Genomic DNA, 19,324 nt, shown 5'->3' with positions numbered 1-19,324 from the left:
TCTCTTTTTGCTAAATGTTAGTTTTAATGATCAATATTATAATGTTTTTTATTTATCATATTTTTAAAATGAAAACAAAAAGAGTCAGGGTTGTGTTTTATATTTCGTGTTGTTATAAATATATGCAGTGAAGATAATCAATTGCGTTGCCTGAATCACATTTGTGTGGCCATTATGTTTAAGATTTTTTTAAATGAAAATGAAAAGAGGCAGAGTGGTGGTTTATAACATATTTTGTTTTATTTGATATAACGAGATAACCGGAGTAGCCAGAGCGAGTTGAGTGACGTTATCAAGTACGCCGCTGTTCCATTTGCAGAATTATCGGACTTGCGTCCTCCCGTCCTCGGGAGTTCGTTCTTCTGAGTCGAACTTGTCAAGTCCGAACTACCAAGGACTCAAGTCCGAAGTTTGCGTACTTGGTATTGAGAAACGGCTATAGAGTAGGGTAGAGTGGGGGAAAACGCCCCCCACCTGTTTTTCCCAAAATAACCACTAAAAGTAGTCAATATAGGTTTTTACTGTTGCTATGCACTACGTTGATAATGGGGATATACAAATCTCTATGGAGAAGCTGACACCAGCAACATATTTGAAGAGAAGAGGATTACATGGTAAATGCTATAATTTTCAGATATTAGTAAACAAGTGTTTAAGAGAATATTGTTCTGCATGATATCACAGTGATGTATGATAGATGAATAGTGAAGTCTGTAGTTTGAGATCATATGTTATTTATAAGGAATATAATTATATTAAAAAAATTTAACATTTTTTTAAAAAGTCATAGCTTGTGGGGTAAAACGCCCCCTACGCTGAGGGGTAAAACGCCCCCCTGGGAGCATAGTTTCTCTCTATCATAATTACTATAATAAAATATTTCTGTCTATCAAATCCTTTGTTTTACACTTAATGCAGTATAACTAGGTGGTAAAATCAAAATATTTGAACAAAACATAAAAAAATTACCTCAAGTGAACATTAACTAGCTAGCTTGCTAGCAAAGTTAGCTCACTGATGGAAGGTAGTTAAATTTGGCTATTTTGGACATTGCTGAAATAAATATTAATATATATACATGTTTATACATTACTTGCCTTTTACTTTCAGAGATTAAAAACTATTTTCTGTTAATTTTGCTGTTGATCTATCAAGCAAACTTGTTTGTAAGAAAGGGGGCATTTTACCCCACCTTGGGGGGCGTTTTACCCCACCGCTGGGGCAAAACTCCCCCTTTGTACAAAAATATTTTCAGTCAAAATGCTAATTAATTATGAAGGCTGAGCAATTTTAATATTTGGTGAATAACTCCTGCCATAGCCACTCAAAACCGGGATGGCAATTCTAGTCACATTTATGTTTTGTTTCACTGTAATGTCACATTTTCCTTAAAGTCCCACTCCGATCATATTTCGAGCTATTTTTAAACATTCTCAGTGGTCTTTAAATGATGATTATGCCGTTTTTAGCCAAAATCACAAAACCTGTGCCGTTTTCTGGGACTTCGCTTCAGCAGAGCGGCAGTAGCTCATTAGCAATTCGCCTCTGCGTTGTGGGCGGAGCCGTTGGCACGGAGACGACCCTCCCCCTCCTCTCCTCTGTACGTTCACACCCGCCGGCGCCGACTTCAGCTTCCGAGAAAACGGAGGAGAAGCTGATCATCGCCGTTGCTGGGTTTCCTATCGTTATCGGATTAATAGCAGTTTAACCATCACAGAGTGAAAGCTTATCATTATGTGTTTTTAAGTCCTGCCAGTTTGACAGGGCATATAAGAACGAGGAGAGAGAGAGAGAGAGAGAGCCCCGGCCGCGCGCGCGCACTCACTAATAATAATAAATAATAATGTGACCAAAACGGTTATACAAATGCTGTCATTATAAAAAGTTTCTAGTGTCAATGTATTGCTTGTTTATTCTGTTTACTTTTCATGGTGTGGCACTTCTCTTCTCCCAGGATCGAACATAGAATGCTGCTACTTCAGAGCGGCCAAAGCGTCAACAAGCTTCCTCGTACTTTTTGACAAGCGTCCTTGACAGGGCGGCCAGAGCTTCTTTGCTGCTCAAGTCGGCGGCGGTGTGAACGTACAGTTAGTATTGCAACCCGCTACCGCACATAGGTGTTGATCCGCCATCGTCTTCTCTACTCCTCAGAACCTGAGCGGGCGGCGAATTTTTTTTTTGCAGGGTGGTAGCGGAAGACTCATTAATATTCATAGAGAACTCATCCCTGATTGGCTCGCCGTTCTGAAGACTACTCCAATGTTCTGAGAAGCCATGGTAACCCCAAACAATGAGATATCAGATCGCTGTGACAAATAACTTACGTGACGAGAGGGATTGTGATTGACCTACATGATTAATGTTAATAATTTCACTGGATTAGCGATGAAAATCATGAACGCAAATAAATGAGTAGTGTTGTTATTGACTTGTTGATTTTTTTTATTGCAATATTAAACAAACAAAAACAAGTCGATACATACAAGAAATATAAACAATCTTTCAAGACAAAAGAGAAATTATGGTTCAGTATAATAATTTAAATCTATTCAACAATAGTCTTAAAAAAAGAGAGAAGAGAAGAAAAAATAAAATAAAAGGAGAGGGCACAACAACAAAAAACATTAAGGGAGAATATTAAACATGGCACAAATTCTGTTTGTTTTCATTGCTTTCTTGTTAACAGAAGTTGAAATTGTATTTAAATACATCTTCAATTCTTCTTTGAAAAAGCTAAAGTGGGGTTTACTTTTCATATATTTACATTTATGGATATGAAACTTTCCAATATATAAAAGAAGGTTTATACAAAAACTTGCATCAATATTATTCCAGAAAGACCGAGCAAAAGGACATTCCCAAAACAAACGATCAACAGTTTCAGAAAAGGCTTCACAAAAAGAGCAGGAAGTATCAATATCACTTCTAAATTTCTTTAAAAAGTATTTAACTGGATAAAATCTTTGAATAATTTTATAGGATATTTCTTTAACTTTATTTGTTAGAAAGAATTTCTGAGGAAGTAGCCAAACATATGACCATTTAATATCATCAAAAAGGTTATTCCAATAAGAAAAGCAGGAAGGAATTGAAGTAACAGGGTCCAAAAATAATGACCTTTCAATAGAAAAGTTCTTTCTTTTTTTTTTTTGCTTGTTTAAATTTGACATACTTGACAAACAGAGCACTTGCAGTTACTGTTAGTTTACTAGTACTAGAATTGTTTATTAGCCAACTTGTAGATGATACAGCATTGTTTCTAAGAGATATCTCTCAGATCCCAATTGCTTTAACCTCTCTTCAGTCTTTCTCTAATGCATCTGGCCTTTTGCTTAATATTAATAAATGCGAATTACTTCCGATAAAAAAATGTGACCTTAATTAGAAAGGTTTCTGCTGATGATAATTGGAAAGCTTGACAGGAAGTTTATTAACTGAATAATTGCACATTAAAAGAAAATGTATACCTCCTAATTGAGAAAAGATATATCTTGGGATTATACTCCAAATAGAAGATTGATTGTGAAGGAAACGTTTAAGCCAATTAATTTTTAAGGTATTGTTAAGAGAATCAAAATCAATGAAATTTAAGCCACCTTTATTATAAGAATTCAAAATAACTGATTTTCTAATATAATGAGTTTTATTTTTCCAAAGAAATTTGAGCAACATTACATCAATCAAGTTGCAAGTAGATTATCCACAAATAAAGACTGAGCAGCAAAGGATAAGCGGGAAATCCCTTCTGCTTTAGTAAGCAGAGTTCTGCCTTTCAAAGATAGATCTCTTAACAACCATAGGTTACATTTTTTGTGTGTTTTCTCCACAACTGAACTAAAATTCATCTGACATCTCAGTTTAGTATCTTTTATTATTTTTATTCCTAAATAGGTGACACTTTCTTTGATTGGGAATGTTTGAGATAGAGGTTGCAGCATTTTTTTATCGGGAGTAATTCGCATTTATTAATATTAAGCAAAAGGCCAGATGCATTAGAGAAAGACTGAAGAGAGGTTAAAGCAATTGGGATCTGAGAGATATCTCTTAGAAACAATGCTGTATCATCTACAAGTTGGCTAATAAACAATTCTAGTACTAGTAAACTAACAGTAACTGCAAGTGCTCTGTTTGTCAAGTATGTCAAATTTAAACAAGCAAAAAAAAAGAACTTTTCTATTTACTATGTTTTTTGGCAAGTGCAACACAGTCAGTGACACACTGCGATAGGCTATGTGGTGCCTGCCTTTTCGGAAGTGAATTGCCCCTTGCCCTTCCGTAGCTGTGCTCTCGTCTCGAGCTTTTTGTTGGTCGCCCAGTAATGAGGGCACGTCTGCCTCCAAGTGGCGTTTTCCGACGAGCCACTGCTGTCGGCTGCACTCCAATTTTTGTGCTCGTTTGCATGCCCCTTCTTGCCATCTTCCAAGCACCTGATCCGGCAGATGCACTTTGCCGGCCAAATGTGGCCAGTGCAGAGATAAGCTGGCTGTCGGTAGTCAGTCTGTCATAAGATGCCAGCATCTTCTCCATGGGAGCCTTGTACAAGTCAGGCTCAGCCTGTAATTTTCGAACAAGGCCCTCCATCATTCCCCTGACCCGAATTTCCAGCCTGCTGACAATGGGCACAACAACATACATCAACAAGTATTGGTTAATGGTTACTAGTAACAAGTAAATTTTTTGTGATGGTGTGTGGTGTGTGTGTGTAAATGGTAGTAACTTCTGGTGTGTGTGTGTCTGTGTGTGTGTCTGTGTGTGTGTGTGTGTGTGTATGTGTAGTAACTTCTTAAAGGATTAGTTCACCTCCAAAAAATGTTTTGCTGATAATTTACTCACCCCAGTGTCTTTTTTTCTTCAGTCGAAAAGAAATTAAGGCTTTTGAGGAAAACATTCCAGGATTTTTCTACACAGAAAGGACTTCAATTGCAACCAGCTATTCAAATGTTCAAAGAAGGTTCAAATGTCGGTCACAATACAGCTTCAAAGTCTCTACACGATCCCGGTCGAGAAATAAGGGTATTATCCAGCGAAATGATTGGTTATTTTCACAAAAAAAATCAATTATATACTTTTAAACCACAAATGCCCACAAAAAAAAAAATCTTTTACCATCTCTGAGATGCGCCATGTATCATGCATCATGTTGGAAAGGTCACAATTTTTTTAAATTAAATACATAAATAAAACAAAAGATGTCAGACAATTTTGAAGTTGGAGGAGAAAATGAGATGGAGTTTTTCACCCTTTCCTACTTTTTTGAACCAGAGTACACACACAAATAACTTGATGGCGTGACTCGTGACCTTTCCAACGTGATGACGCAATGCGTGGCACATCTCAGAGATGGTACAAGACGGGCATTTGTGGTTTAAAAGTATATAATTGATTTTTTTTTATGAAAATAAGTGATCGTTTCACTGGATAAGACCCTTATTTCTTGACTGGGATTGTGTCGAGCATTTGAAGCTGCACTGAGACAGACATTTGAACCTTCTTTGAACATTTGTAAAGCTGGTTGCCAATGAAGACCATTATAAATCCTGGAATGTTTTCCTCAAAAACCTTAATTTCTTTTCAGTTGAAGAAAGAAAGCCATGGATATCTTGGATGAGTCAATTATCAGCAAAACATTTTTGAGGATGAACTAATCCTTTAAAGGGATAGTTCACTTTGAAATTAATTTTTGATATGTTTTAGCTTACCTCAAGGGCATCCAAGATGTAGGTGTCTTTGTTTCCGCAGTAGTTTCAATTTTGATATTTTTAGGTCAAACCGTTCTTGTCTGTCAGTCATATAATGCAGGTCGATGGTCACTGTCTCAAAACACAAGCACAGAGTCCAAATTAAAACAATTCCCCATCGTCCAAATTAAACAATTCCCCATCGTAAGTACATATTGATGGCCTAAGACACGAAACGAATGGTTTGTGTGAGAAAACGAACAGTATTTATATCGTTGTTATCTCTTGAAAACAGCACACGTCTAAATGATCTGACGGTGCAGGCGGGTATAGATATATACATAGAGGTCGCCTTGGCTACTGCAGTTCATTGGAACTAAACCGTAGCCAAGCGACATCTAGTGTATACATCTATACCCGCCCGCGAGCGGGTATAGATGTATACACTAGATGTCGCCTTTGCTACTGCAGTTCAATGGAACGAAACCGTAGCCAAGGCGACATCTATGTATATATCTATACTCGCCCACGCCGTCAGATCATTTGGACGTGTGCTGTGTTACAAGAGGTAACAACGATATAAATACTGTTCGTTTTCTCACACAAACCACTCGTTTCGTGTCTTAGGTCATCAATGTGTACTTACGATGGGGAATTGTTTAATTTGGACGATGGGGAATTGTTTTAATTTGGACTCTGTGCTTGTGTTTTGATACAGTGACCATCGACCTGCATTATATGACTGACAGACAATAACGGTTTGACCTAAAAATATCAAAATTGAAACTACTGCGGAAACAAAGACACCTACATCTTGGATGCCCTTGAGGTAAGCTAAAACATACCAAAATTTATTTTCAAAGTGAACTATCCCTTTAAGGTAGTAACTTCTACCTACTTGAGTGAGTGAGTGAGTGAGTGAGTGTGTGTGTGTGTGTGTGTGTGTGTAAGTGAGTGTGTAAGTGAGTGTGCGAGGTGTGAGTGTGTGTGTGTGTGAGTGAGTGAGTGAGTGAGTGAGTGAGTGAGTGAGTGAGTGAGTGAGTGAGTGAGTGTGTGAGTGTGTGTGTGTGTAAGTGAGTGAGTGAGTGAGTGAGTGTGTGTGTGTGTGTGTGTGTGTGTGTAAGTGAGTGTGCGAGGTGTGAGTGTGTGTGTGAGTGAGTGAGTGAGTGAGTGAGTGAGTGTGTGTGTGTGTGTGTGTGTGTGTGTGTGTGTGCGTGTTTGTGTGTGTGTGTGTGTGTGTGTGTGTAAGTGAGTGTGTGAGAGAGTGTGCGAGAATCACCACTGCCCCTCAAACAGACATAATTTCTGTCACTGCAAACAAACACACACACACACATTAACGCATACCTTTTATGCCCCCAAACAGGGAATGCAACAACACCCACATCCCCCCGTCTCTCTCTCTTGCCTACACTAGCCAGTAAACTCACCTGACCAGAACTACATCTATGCGATAATGTCGTGAGGTGAGGGAGATGAGTTACAGCTCACCCAACAATAAAGAGGACCTGAAAGTCACTATCAGAGCAAGCCTAGCCCATCCATCTCTCTCCCACTTATTTTTATTATTTTTCTGCTGTTCTGTTTAGGTAAAAAACCACATAACATTAAAAACACTTTTAATTTGATTTCTGCCCACCTCTGCCTTTTGGATTGTTCAGATGAGCCCTCACCAGTTGAGCAGTCATCACTATCGCCAGCCTCGTCCACTCCTCGGGCTGGGCTTTCTGGGCTCTCCGCTGCAGCTGCACAAAGGTGATCTAAATAAAAATTTAAATTTAAAATTTAAAAGAATTATTATTATTTTTTTATGAAACTATGGCTGATTGTCAAATGAACCGCATTTTCATTCCAAGTTATTTACCTGTGACAGACTGGTCTGCATTTAGATCTTCAGTCATTCCCATGTACCACTGGCCTGGTATGTTGTTCTTTCCTTTGTAGGGCAGAGGAAGAGGTTATTACTTGCTATACTGTATCTAAACCCATAAAGCATTTAATGGAGGGCAAATCTGGTGTAAACTGACCCATAGCCCTGTCTTAGAGATGTGCCTCACCATAGAACAAGGGACAACAAAATTTGCCACAACACAGGCAAAGTTATGGACCAGGATACTATACCTGTGGCAATTTCATAAAATGTCTTCCTGGCAGCTGGTGTGAGTTTCCGGTCTTTGTCCTGCAGCTGTTGGGTATCAACCATGAAGTTCACCTCATCCTCCTACAGTTTCACATCAAAGGGGACATAACATAATTTTTTTTTTAAAATCATAGCATACAGCATATGAGAATTAAATGGCAATAATAGACCATGTAACAATTTCATACATTGGTTATTCTTGTGTCCCCTTTCAACTTCAACTTTATTCTATTATTTGCTGCGTCGATGAGCCTCCGGCAATAGTAGGCCTCTAGCCTGGTGGTTATGAAATCCATCAGCTGTGTTATGTTGTAGGCCTTCAGCCTATAAAGGACCTGGTCCTTCAGAACCCTCATTGCACTCTCCACATAATTGTTGGTGTTGTTCCCTCGTGTGGGGAGATGAGTGCGGAGACAAATTGCCCAGGCCTCACGTCTGCTGAAAATAGATGTCAGATATTTGCAATATCGTGGGTGAAGCTTTGCCGTGGAGTCCTCTAATGCCCGATGGTATGAGGCCTCAAGTTCTCCTGGATTTCTTGCATACACCATAGCCTTGAAGAGCTGTAGCAGGGTTTGACGGTCAGACTTTGGTACAGCATTGTGGGCATCCCACAGCCACCTCCACATCGCTTGCAAAATGTGGAAAACGCAGAGGATGGGGTGTGTATGTGGATAAGACTCGCTGAGAGCCTGTCGTAATGCCTGGCAGTCATCAGTCATTGCCACTTGTGGGCCGAGATCTCCCCTGCGGAAAAATGCATCCTCTGGAAGAATGCTTTTGAGGAGCTGTAGTCCTGCAGTGATGACACTCTGAGACTCAGATGATGTTATCATTACACCCAAGGGCAGTCCTCCAATAGCTGAGTGGGTCAAAAGTAGGAACACTCTGCTATTAGTTCTGTCGCAATTTCCAGAAGAGTCCACAAAGACCATCTCTGCACTCTCAGGGATCATTGAATGGACTCGCCTCATGAGGGGACTGCACAAGGCAATGATGTTGTTCTTGGAATCTGCAAACATCTTCCCGCACTCAGCCCCCTCCTTTTTGTTGTATGCATCAAGTGATGCCTGTAGGCTGGTGAGCATTGTGTCCCCGGATAACTCCCCGTACGACCTCTTGAAAATGTTGTAATACAGCCTAAAATGACAATTACACACAGGATTTAGTGACATTATCAACATTATATCACATAATTTTTCACTTGATAATAGTGATCACATTCTTAGAATGTTCCAATTGTATTTTTTACTTTTACTTACCTAAAACAGAAACTTAGATCAGGACAAATCGAGCGATCAGCAGCTGCAAAGATGTAGGAGTCGCCCATCTCTTCCTGAAGGTCGTATTTCAGTGTATTTAAAGCAGAGGAGGGAGAGTGGCCCCTTTGAAAAAGAGTCTGTAGTTTGTTGATTGTCTCTGGTGCTACATCTCGTTGCCTCATAGCCTCAGCACACATGAGCAGGTGATTATGTTGATGTTTCAGGTTGATGTACAAACATAATCCTTCTTCTATGTGTAAATCAGCAGATCTGAGTACAATAAAATTATTACATATTATTGCGTTATTTAGGAAACTGAGACAGAGAGTGACTTTTTTTTAAAAACAGCAAGCCTGTTTTTTGGGGAAGAATGCCGTGTGTTGTGTTGGCATCTAAGGTCCACCTTCAAACACATTCAATTAACGTTTTGGCTCAACCCTTGAAAAAATAAATTAATGCACCTGCTATGAAATCACTTACTCTGTATATGTTCTGCCTTTGTTGTTCCACAGGGTAGCTTTTGTTCACCCGCCATGTCGTTTGTGATGACTTTTGAATGGCTTGAAGCCATCTGCGAACCTCCTCCTCAGTGTGAAGTCTTACTTTTAGAGAAATGTTGCAGTTCTTGCCCTCGAGAGGCTCAAATAAACAGATATGGTGTTCATAGTCCTCGGGGAGGAGTTTCTGTCAAAGCACAAAAAACATTTAAAGAGTAGGCAAATGCATGGTGTAACCAAAGTAACATTTAACATTAACACCTACATTCTGTAAACTATCTCTGCCTTTAAGTCAGTTAAGCGTGCTCCATGCACAGATGATAGAAATGGCTTTCCAATATTTCCAATACTTATGTCAGTGTTGTTTGTTTAAATTATTTATGTGATGCTTTTGCTCAATAGCTTCTAACTAAACTTTGCCAATGGGACCTATACGCTTAAAACCCACTCAGAAGAAGTTGTTTTTCTATACACTCTGTACTAATGGAGGGGAAAAAAGGGGTTGGAAGCCAATGGAACACAACAAGATGTTGACTTAATGTCAAAGTGTAATTATGTGTTTGCTAACAGCCTAACAAGTAGTTTAACATTATCCACGCTTCAACAACACTGTTTTTTTTGTTTTATTCTTATCCATCTACACCTAACCTCCAGCAGCTCCATCTCCTCAAAGTTGTCAAGTGTCTGGCAAATGTTGCAAGCTTTAATAAATCCTGCCATTATGCACACCACTTCTAGAAACAGAACAAAATGGAGTCTTGAATGGAATCATCAAGACATGGACACTTTAAAACAATAACTGGCTTTGGCAACATCTGCAAAAAGTTCACAAGGTTCATAACCCTTACGTGCCCGCATCGAACATTCCAATGTTGGTGCTGGATAACCACCTCACATAAAAAGTTCTATGTCTTGAGTAAGTAAGAAAGTAAATGTTTATTTATATAGCACATTTTTATACACTGGGTCCAATACACACACTCTCTATATATATATATATATATATATATATATATATATATATTGATATTGATATATATATATATATAAAATATAAAATATTATAAATATACGAGCTTGAAAAAAAAGATCATTCTAGAAGAAAATTTCTGAGAGGCTTTTGCATCTGAACTCTTCATACCACGAATGAGAGCATACTGTCAATTTACTTGTAAACATTTAAGAAGTGAAGTAAACATTTAGAAGTGAAGCAAAAATTTAGATAAAACATGATAAGAACCGATTTAACAACACTTTGTCCTCTTTAAGAAATGTAACATATTTTACCTTTTTTAATATCAACGACAATAGAGCGAACGGACACGTAAGGGTTAATTCATACCTGTCAACATTTGGATACCAAAATACGGGAAATCTGATTAACATTGATATTAACATTTAATAAATACATACTATTCTGTTAAAATAAACAGAAATAAGACTTTTTCATGTTTCTTTATTTATTTTTATCGATTGCACCAATTAACTAAATTAATTAATCACGATTAATCGCCACTAAAAAAAACATACTTTTTAACAAATTTTAGAAGGTAATAATTTCACAATTAATGTCCAAATTAAAGGTGCATTGCGCAACTTTTCATGTTAAAAATACCCGTTTTCTAACCCATACATGCTTAAACAATTGCCTGATGGGCTGACTGAGCCCTTCTCTGATCACTGCGATTGCCTCTATAATCCTGTACAGTAAAATAAATAAGAGGGATTCGGGTCGGAATCTGAGACTGGGCGTGACGTCATGCGCGTTCACGGCACGCTCATATGTCTGGCAGGTTTGTGTATGCGCCGACGCCGCCATTCTCCGTAGAAAATGGATTCTAAGAGACCGGCTTGTAGTTCATTTCAAACGCAAACTCCACGTAAGATAAAAAAAAAAGAGAACTTTTGTCTAGTGCAACCAAAAGGTCCAAATTGGAGTCAGACAGGCGTCGGGGTAAGACGAGAGTAAACATAGGGAAGGCTTTCAACAAATGGAGAGATCTCCGGTCTGCTCTAGGGCTCAAACGGGATCCTCAGTTGGCTTTTTTCTTGATAAAAAGGTAAGATATATCCCATTCTCTAATGTCTGATACGGCCAATAATGACAATAAATGACGATCCATAAAATGTGTAATGCTTTAGCGTAAGCTATAAATGTACAATCGGAATAGGTTTTACTAACTTACCATTGTCAGTGATCAGGTTCAGAATGATTGTGATATAAAATGCTGATATATAAGTTAGATACTTAGACACAAATTTTGAGCAAATTACTGCTTAATTACGATGTATTGCTATTGGAATATGCTACTTAGCTGATCAATAAAACAGGCTAAACCCCCGCAAATCTTCGGCGGATTAGCCTGTTTGGCTTTTATGATAACGTCATAGTGCAACTTGATTGTTTATTACCTTGAGACATTTGGGTGTACTTTGTTGACCGACTGTGTATGGTATGGTATCATGATTACAATTTTGAGCTTTTACAAAGTTATAACTTATATTGTTAATGAACGTGTTTCCATAATAATAGTCATAAGTGGATACAGTAAACACATAACACAGTTCAACATGGAGATAGATGGGAATAAAAAACGAAGTTTTCTACTACCCCCATTTTTTCCCTCACACATAAGTGTGTTATTTACTCAATTGCCTTTCCTTTCACATATTTTAAATTACTTGCAGATTTAAAACTTTATTACCTCTGAAGACTTTATGATTGTAAAGATTTGTTAAGATTTGTGCGGCTGATGCTCCTTGGGTTATGACCAGCTCGAGCTCGTGCAAGCGTGCGTGTGCGTGTGGTCCGTGAGCGTGCACACCTCTGGTTGCAGTTTCGCTTGCCGCCAGAGGGGGCGTAGTTCTGCGAAAACTCAGACTCTCGCGCAATGCACCTTTAATGTAGAAAAACATAAAGACAGTATATTTTAAATATTTGTCTAACAGGTAGGAAAAAAATACAGAAATTGAAGTTATCAAACAGTTTGCACGTACTGCATACATTTTAAATTGTACATAGATTAATCCTTATTAAAGTAAAAAAAGGTCTTTAGTCAAGAGCAGTGAGTGTTTTTCTATGTTACCGTTGTTCTTTGATTAACTTTACTGACAGAAAGCTTTATTGGCTACTGTTTCTTTAAAACCAGCCGCTGACAGACACGGATCTCACACGCGCCTCATTCTCTCACAACTCTTCGCATTCATTTATGACTTTAACTAATTTAAGACTGCTCAGACTGTTCTTATGAGGATACTCGACAAAACGGACATTTTGACATAATTGCGTGTGTTAATGCCATCTCTCTCATGTTCGTCCATCCTCGGGATGCTGCTGTTCTTCTTCGCGCGATTTTTTCCCCCAAAACTACTTCAGCGGAAATCCCGCCCTGCAGCCGATTCTAAAGATTTTATTGGTCATGTGAATCACAGTACTGATTGCCTACACCAAACACTGATCCCTAAACCTAAAAAACGTGTTTACAGCCTGGTGTCTGTATGTGGATTTGGTCTATACAGCTAATTTTGCCCTTCATAACAACTGTGAGGGGGGTGAATTATTTTATAACTCGTCCGTTTAGTTGATTAATATTTAAAATTAAGGGTGTGGCCAAGCCACTTGAGTGACAGATGGATTGCCGCTGTCAGTGCTAGCCATTTGTCTGCTGTTACTAGCCGTCACTTCACCTCAGCAATGTTAGCTGCTGAACTTGCCATCTCTGCAGTGTTTGTGCTTTTTTTCGGGATTATTATTTCATACAATTTAATACTTGGGTAACGTTACAAAGCCCATGTCTTTGGATTCCGTCGTTATCGTTCGAGAGAACAACCAGCGCTGTATTTCAGTTGTTTTCCTCTGTGAACAGGCACTAATGGATGTCTGACAATTTCGTTGCTTTTGGGGGTTTTCAAATTTAAAACGTCAATAAATGCTCGTTCGTTCTGCTCCCATGGAACAGATGGATTATAATATGCTTATGTAAAAGTTACCGTCAGATGAAATCATGCGGGCGTCGGCGCTTTCTCCGTCCGTGAATGAGCGCGGATTTTCTAGCGCATTTACTTGCACTTCAAAGGCAATATATCTATGGTTTAACGGTTAAACCATAACCCATTTGAGAGACGGCCAACATCAGAATTTAAAATGGACTGAATAAGCTCTCTACGAACTTGAGCGATGCCGCGCTGACGGACCATGAAAGAGTGACGGACATGTATGCACATAAATCACTGTCACTCACACACAAACACTCTCGAAGTAATACACAGTCTCACTTGTAGCTATGTCTTTTAACTATTATAATATTTCGAAGGGCAAAAATAGGAACGTTTAATTGGCTTTACATCATCAGCTAACTCGATCACGTCGAGCTAGGTGATTTCAGATAGCCAGGCTCCTCAGCTCCACTCACGCCCCGCCTGTTTGTCTATTTTCTGTATTCCGGGAGTGACGCCAGGCCAAGATGGCGACGGCCGGCTCCGCCCACTTTAGGCTTCAAAAATGCTCTTCAGAAACCTACGGGTGACGTCACGGACACTACGTCCATATTTTTTTTACAGTCTATGGTTTGCACCCATTGGGATAAAAAAAAAAAAAAAAAAAAAAAAAAATTTTTTTAGAAAGATTAAAAATACGGGAGAAATACGGGAAAATATTTAAACGGGATGATAGCGGGATAGCAATGTAAAATACGGGAGAATCCCGGGAAAAACGGGAGGGTTGACAGGTATGGGTTAATTCCCTATTAATTCAGTTGTTTTTTGAATACTAGGCCATTAAAAGTTTATTAGAAGATTAATCACATGTGTGATCAAATAATCAAAATATGAAATGAAACTTTACCTTCGTGAATGTGTCTGTTGTCACCATAGACTGTAAAAAATAGGTTGTCGCGATCTGAGGCGATGTATTCTCTATCACTCTGGGCACTGTGTCACTGTGTCACGCGGCGAGCCAATCAGGGATGAGTTCTCTATGAATATTGAAGCCATTAAAAGTTTATTAGAAGATTAATCACATGTGTGATCAAATAATCAAATATGAAATGAAACTTTACCTTCGTGAATGTGTCTGTTGTCACCATAGACTGTAAAAAATAGGTTGTCGCGATCTGAGGCGATGTATTCTCTATCACTCTGGGCACTGTGTCACTGTGTCACGCGGCGAGCCAATCAGGGATGAGTTCTCTATGAATATTAATGAGTCTTCCGCTGGCGGGGGCGGAGGGGAGTATGAGCTTGTGGCCCCACCCAGTGGAGTTACTACGTCACAACTCCAGTCTATTTTAGCTGGCATTTTAGCGCCTGCTACTGATTCACAGCCATTTGAATGCAGAAATACTCAGAAATACAACTTTGAGCTTATTTTTCTCAATATATGTCCTCTAACATCAGAAAAATGCCACAAGAACATGTTAACACCTAGAAAAACATGTTTTTCATCGGAGTGGGTCTTTAAGGGGGGCGTTTTCCCCCACTCTACCCTATATGGTCAGGAATAAGGTGAATAGTCTCTCTTCCTCCAATATGGATCAATGATTTTGATGATATCACTCGTGCAGTCGTCAGCTTAATTCTCTATAGAGCTGGTAAGTCCCGCCCCCTTCGCTAACCCCGCTGGACCTCTAGGTTGAAAAATCGTCAATGCAAGTGAATGGGAGAAAATAATTATTTTCTGGTCCCGTTTGAATTGTGCCATGAATGTGAACATATGTTGTCTGCATGGGCGTCAGTTTGGTTTGAAATGTGCTGGGGACAGAGACGCATTCGGAAGTGCATTTTCAGAAGTGCTGGGTACAATGACGCATTCATTTTTTTTCTCTCTTTCGCGCAGGTTATGTTTTGGAAGACGATGTCCTGTAGCTCAGGCACGGCCCCACTTTTCAACAGGCCCACCCAAAAAAAAAAAAAAAAAAAAAAAAAAAAAAACTTTTACTATATTCTAATTTTGTCAATAATTATAAAAAAATCGCCAATGAGCTCATTTGTGCTAAAATAGTGTTTAGTTTTAAAAAACATTTTAAAAAGCTGGTTATATTTTGATGTTTCTGCGCAAGTTCAGCAGACAGTGAGTTTCGGGTTTGTTCCGAATCCGATCAGAGCTCGTGAGTGGAGAGCGCATTTCTGAATATTCCGCTCCGCTCGTCCACTTCGTAAAAGTAATGATTATGAATGATTGTTAATAGGCTATATCTTCATAGAGATATAATTAAACAAAAACTAGTCAAAACACATCTAACAGAACATAGCCTAAGTTGTTTATTTTTTACACCTTGTGTTTTTATTTTGTTTAATTAACGAAATGTCAATCTTCGTGTTTATAACAGAAGATACAATACAATACAAAAATCTTCAAGATGTATAACGGATTGTCACCTTATAAACAGTCCATTTTTTAATGGAATAATACACCCTTATAATAAAGAAAAAGCTTCAGTGATAAAGAATATGAACGCAATGCATTTAATTATACATTAAGCGTTTTCCTTTCGTAGAAACCCTTTATTATAAGGAAAATAGGTGGCTCTTAACGTGTCTTTCTATGGGAGGATGGCATAGCGGTGCATAGCAAATATTCAATGCATTCAATGAAAATATGCAATGGTATTCAATGCAAAACAAATAAAATAAAATAAATAAATTATTGTGGCATTAATTAGCCCATAAACAATATTTATTTTAAAGCCTAAACGAATTTGTTTAAAGAAAAACACCAGCGTTGGGCGTTTGTCTGTATAGGCTAAGTGTTTCAGCCACCCTTTTCAAACTGGCGCAATAAAATGCAACAGAATTTGATTAGTTAAACATGAAGAGGATTATCCGTCTGGCATGGCCGCTCGCTCTAACGTTAACCTAAATAAATGTTTGCTATTAGGAAGCGCATATCCAAGTGTTTGTGCGGAGTATGGAGCGCGCACTATAGCCTATGTGGATGGAGGCGCCGGTGCCATCACTCGCATTTTCCTATCAACAGTGGAAACAACTTAAAATACTCCATTTCTGGTCATACAGAATATAATAATACATCAGTCGCAACTACTTTTATTTGTGTAAACTCACAACAACAAGAAAACGGTGTGCCTTTGTAAAATAAAAGAAAACGAAGGTGCCTTTGTAAAATAAAAGAAAACGAACAGGGCGCGCTTTCATGATCTCTGTGAATTGGAGCGCGCCTCAAAAATGAACTGACAAACAGTGTATAGACAAGCCTCACAGACATGAGAAATATAACTATAAAGTTACTAAAAAAATGTCCACCAACGAAAAAAAATCCAATCGAAAGCAAATACGGTAGCTACCATCTGATTATGTAATCCTGTCCGTATGAAAGGCGCATCTAGGCTACATTACAGCGGAGATGTGGAGATAAGTATGCAGGCAGCCTACACTGATTTAGAAAAGACTAGTTCATTAATAAACAATTAAAATGCATAGTTATTTTAAAACGACATAAGATCTCGTTAGTAGACATAATTGAGGTGAAAAAATAATATGTATGTGGCAGCAATGCGTCACGTATGATTCTGCTATATTTACTTTTTATAGCTATATTAAATCCATTGGTTCATGAAACATTGATTAAAATTAAGATATAATTAATACAAAACGAAATTCACTTTAAAGAAAGGCAGCTGTTCTGTTTGAGGTCTCTGTGAAAGTTTTAAAGCAGTCTTTTAGTGCCGCTTTCAGAGCGCTCTGGGGTGCCTTTCCCGAAAGCATCGTTGGCCAACTATGGTCGCAAGTTCATCGCAATGTCCATTGAACTCTATTGGTAACGACGGAACTTGCGACCATAGTTGGCCAACGATGCTTTCGGGAAACGCACCCCTGGTCCGTAACCTAAACTGACACATTGTTTTTTCCCTCATAAATGCTAACACGGAAAATAAAATAAAATTAATATTATAATGTTTTTTTTGTTGGGTCAGACAATGATTACCAAATTTCTCTCTCATATTGCTCCTCACAACCACTGAAAACGGTCAAAAAAATCGAACCAAAAGTCAAATTAATATGGACGGAAGTTAAAAGTGGTGGGTACAAAATGACTCATGACGAAATCTGGGGGGTACGCGTCCCCCCCGTCCCCCCCGAAATCGACGCCTATGGTTGTCTGTGAATTTTTTATATAATCTTTCATGTTACGAGTTTGACAGTATATGGTATGATTCTTCGGCTAGCAGTTGTGGAAAAGACATAACAAGAAAGACTACATGTCGCCTATGTGACGTCACCCCATAAAGTTGACTTACCCGTGGTTTTCGCCAACCTCAACGATTTTGTCCTCTCCCTGAAAGAAGGCGGTGAAGTGCACCAAACAAAGACACAGTCACAGCAGAGAATGTCTAATATGGCGAGAAGTTTCACTCTCACTACACTTCCGGCTTCTGAACTGGTTGCAGTTCCACTCTGATTCCATATGAGGGCGCTCACAGGACGAGTGCAGAATGAATGGAGGTCAATGGCGGTATACCCCTCAAAATCCACTTTTCTCAGGATATAATTTTTTGTCTAGTAATTTGAATGTTGTATTCGAAAGGAGATGCAAAGAAATTACACATTGCTGGGTGTTAGATTTTTTAGAGTCACTTATTTGCTTTAAAAAAGTCTTTCAAAGTGTCAATGACGTCAGAATGCTGACGTCATTAGCAGAATGCTAGCGTGTTATGGGCAACAACAACTCAACCTGTAAGAAATCAAAACGACATAAGTACTCGTTCATTCAACTTTCGACCTAAAACCCATGTTGAACTTGCAAAATCTACAATCAGATCTGAGATTTCTCAACGGCAATCGGGTGAAAGAGACACATTTAGCCGTCTAGCCCCATTGACTCCCATTCATTTTGCACTCATGGCGAGCGCCCCCAGTGGAACTCTGGTGGTACTACAACCAAAATTCGGTACAATAGGGCTTAATAGGGAGTGGACAGGCTCTCCGTAGACGGGCTCTGGTCACAGTCATGTTTAGCGGGATCCGTGAGCTAGTGTCCGTGTGCGAATGGTGGTGACGTTTCAAACGCGTCGAAAGCAGCGAAGAGTTGTAATCCACAAAGTGCTCTCACACAAAGTCTAACCGTATCAAACTTCTACCCGCTAAATTGTAGTATTCTTCACACGAAAGATTATATAAAAAATTCACAGACAACATATGTTCACATTCATGGCACAATTCAAACGGGACCAGAAAATAATTATTTTCTCCCATTCACTTAATTGCATTGACGATTTTCCAACCTAGAGGTCCAGCGGGGTTAGCAAAGAACCCCGGGACTGGGACTTACCAGCTCTATAGGGGATAGGAAATGATTCATGCAGTGTAAATATTTTTTCCATCGGGGCGAATGAAGTCTGGTTTTGTGTTAGTGTCAGGCGAACTGTGCGCACACAGTCTGCTCCGGTCCAGAGACACGATAGCCCAGAGCGGGCCACCATTTCTCCAGCAACCTGTCTGTCACTCACAATTATAGAGTATCTACTAAGCAACAATGATGATAGCCTTGTAAAATAACATAAACTAGCTTTGATAAGGTATCTAAAAGAAACAGGAAATTATACACGAATATAGTTTTATTTGATTTATATTTACTATCATTTTGATTAAGTTATTATCATTATTAATCGTTATTGAATATTTTTTTCCTCTGAGCACTGACGAACGCTCCACACTCCAGTTCAGTAGGTGGCGGCAATTGCACCGAAAGCATGTTTGCCAAGCGCCAATAAACAATACAAGAAGAAACATGCA

The 19,324-nt window shown here is 38.8% G+C and overlaps 1 protein-coding gene and 1 long non-coding RNA gene across 6 annotated transcripts; one reads left to right on the top strand and one right to left on the bottom strand.

Annotated features, from left to right (window-relative positions):
* Positions 1-2,446: 2,446 nt before the first annotated feature.
* LOC311300728 (uncharacterized protein) lies at positions 2,447-18,525 on the bottom strand. 5 transcript variants are annotated; one of them, XM_084425223.1, is made up of 10 exons: positions 14,635-16,202; positions 14,421-14,550; positions 12,283-12,474; positions 9,561-9,764; positions 9,081-9,350; positions 8,007-8,958; positions 7,800-7,899; positions 7,543-7,614; positions 7,318-7,438; positions 4,122-4,609 (listed from the first exon to the last, which is right to left on the bottom strand). In XM_084425223.1, the coding sequence occupies exons 5-10, from the start codon at positions 9,275-9,277 to the stop codon at positions 4,174-4,176; spliced, it is 1,878 nt and encodes a 625-aa protein (XP_084281349.1). In that variant the 5' UTR covers positions 9,278-9,350; positions 9,561-9,764; positions 12,283-12,474; positions 14,421-14,550; positions 14,635-16,202; the 3' UTR covers positions 4,122-4,173. The 5 variants fall into 5 exon arrangements, with proteins under 5 accessions (XP_084281352.1, XP_084281349.1, XP_084281351.1 ...); XM_084425226.1 differs by having other exon boundaries at positions 2,447-4,606; positions 14,421-16,202; XM_084425225.1 differs by lacking the exons at positions 14,421-14,550; positions 14,635-16,202 and adding an exon at positions 17,830-18,525.
* Positions 6,359-7,386, top strand: LOC311300730. The gene is made up of 3 exons (XR_014629368.1): positions 6,359-6,507; positions 7,045-7,144; positions 7,268-7,386. It is a non-coding gene; the product is annotated as an uncharacterized lncRNA (long non-coding RNA).
* Positions 18,526-19,324: the final 799 nt, after the last annotated feature.

This window comes from Rutilus rutilus (assembly GCF_951802725.1).
Source record: "Rutilus rutilus genome assembly, chromosome: 12".
Classification (NCBI taxonomy): Eukaryota; Metazoa; Chordata; class Actinopteri; order Cypriniformes; family Leuciscidae; genus Rutilus; species Rutilus rutilus.
Note: the sequence above shows the minus strand (reverse complement) of the source record. Positions and strands in the feature narration are given on the sequence as shown.

Bases quoted from the DNA above. Each gene is read 5' to 3' on its own strand.
- LOC311300728 (XM_084425225.1), bottom strand. From the start codon at position 9,277: ATGTGTGCTGAGGCTATGAGGCAACGAGATGTAGCACCAGAGACAATC. The intron at 7,615-7,799 runs GTATAGTATCCT...TGCCCTACAAAG, and splicing joins ATTTTATGAAATTGCCACAG to GAAAGAACAACATACCAGGC. The intron at 4,610-7,317 runs GTGGGCAGAAAT...GCCCATTGTCAG, and splicing joins GAACAATCCAAAAGGCAGAG to CAGGCTGGAAATTCGGGTCA.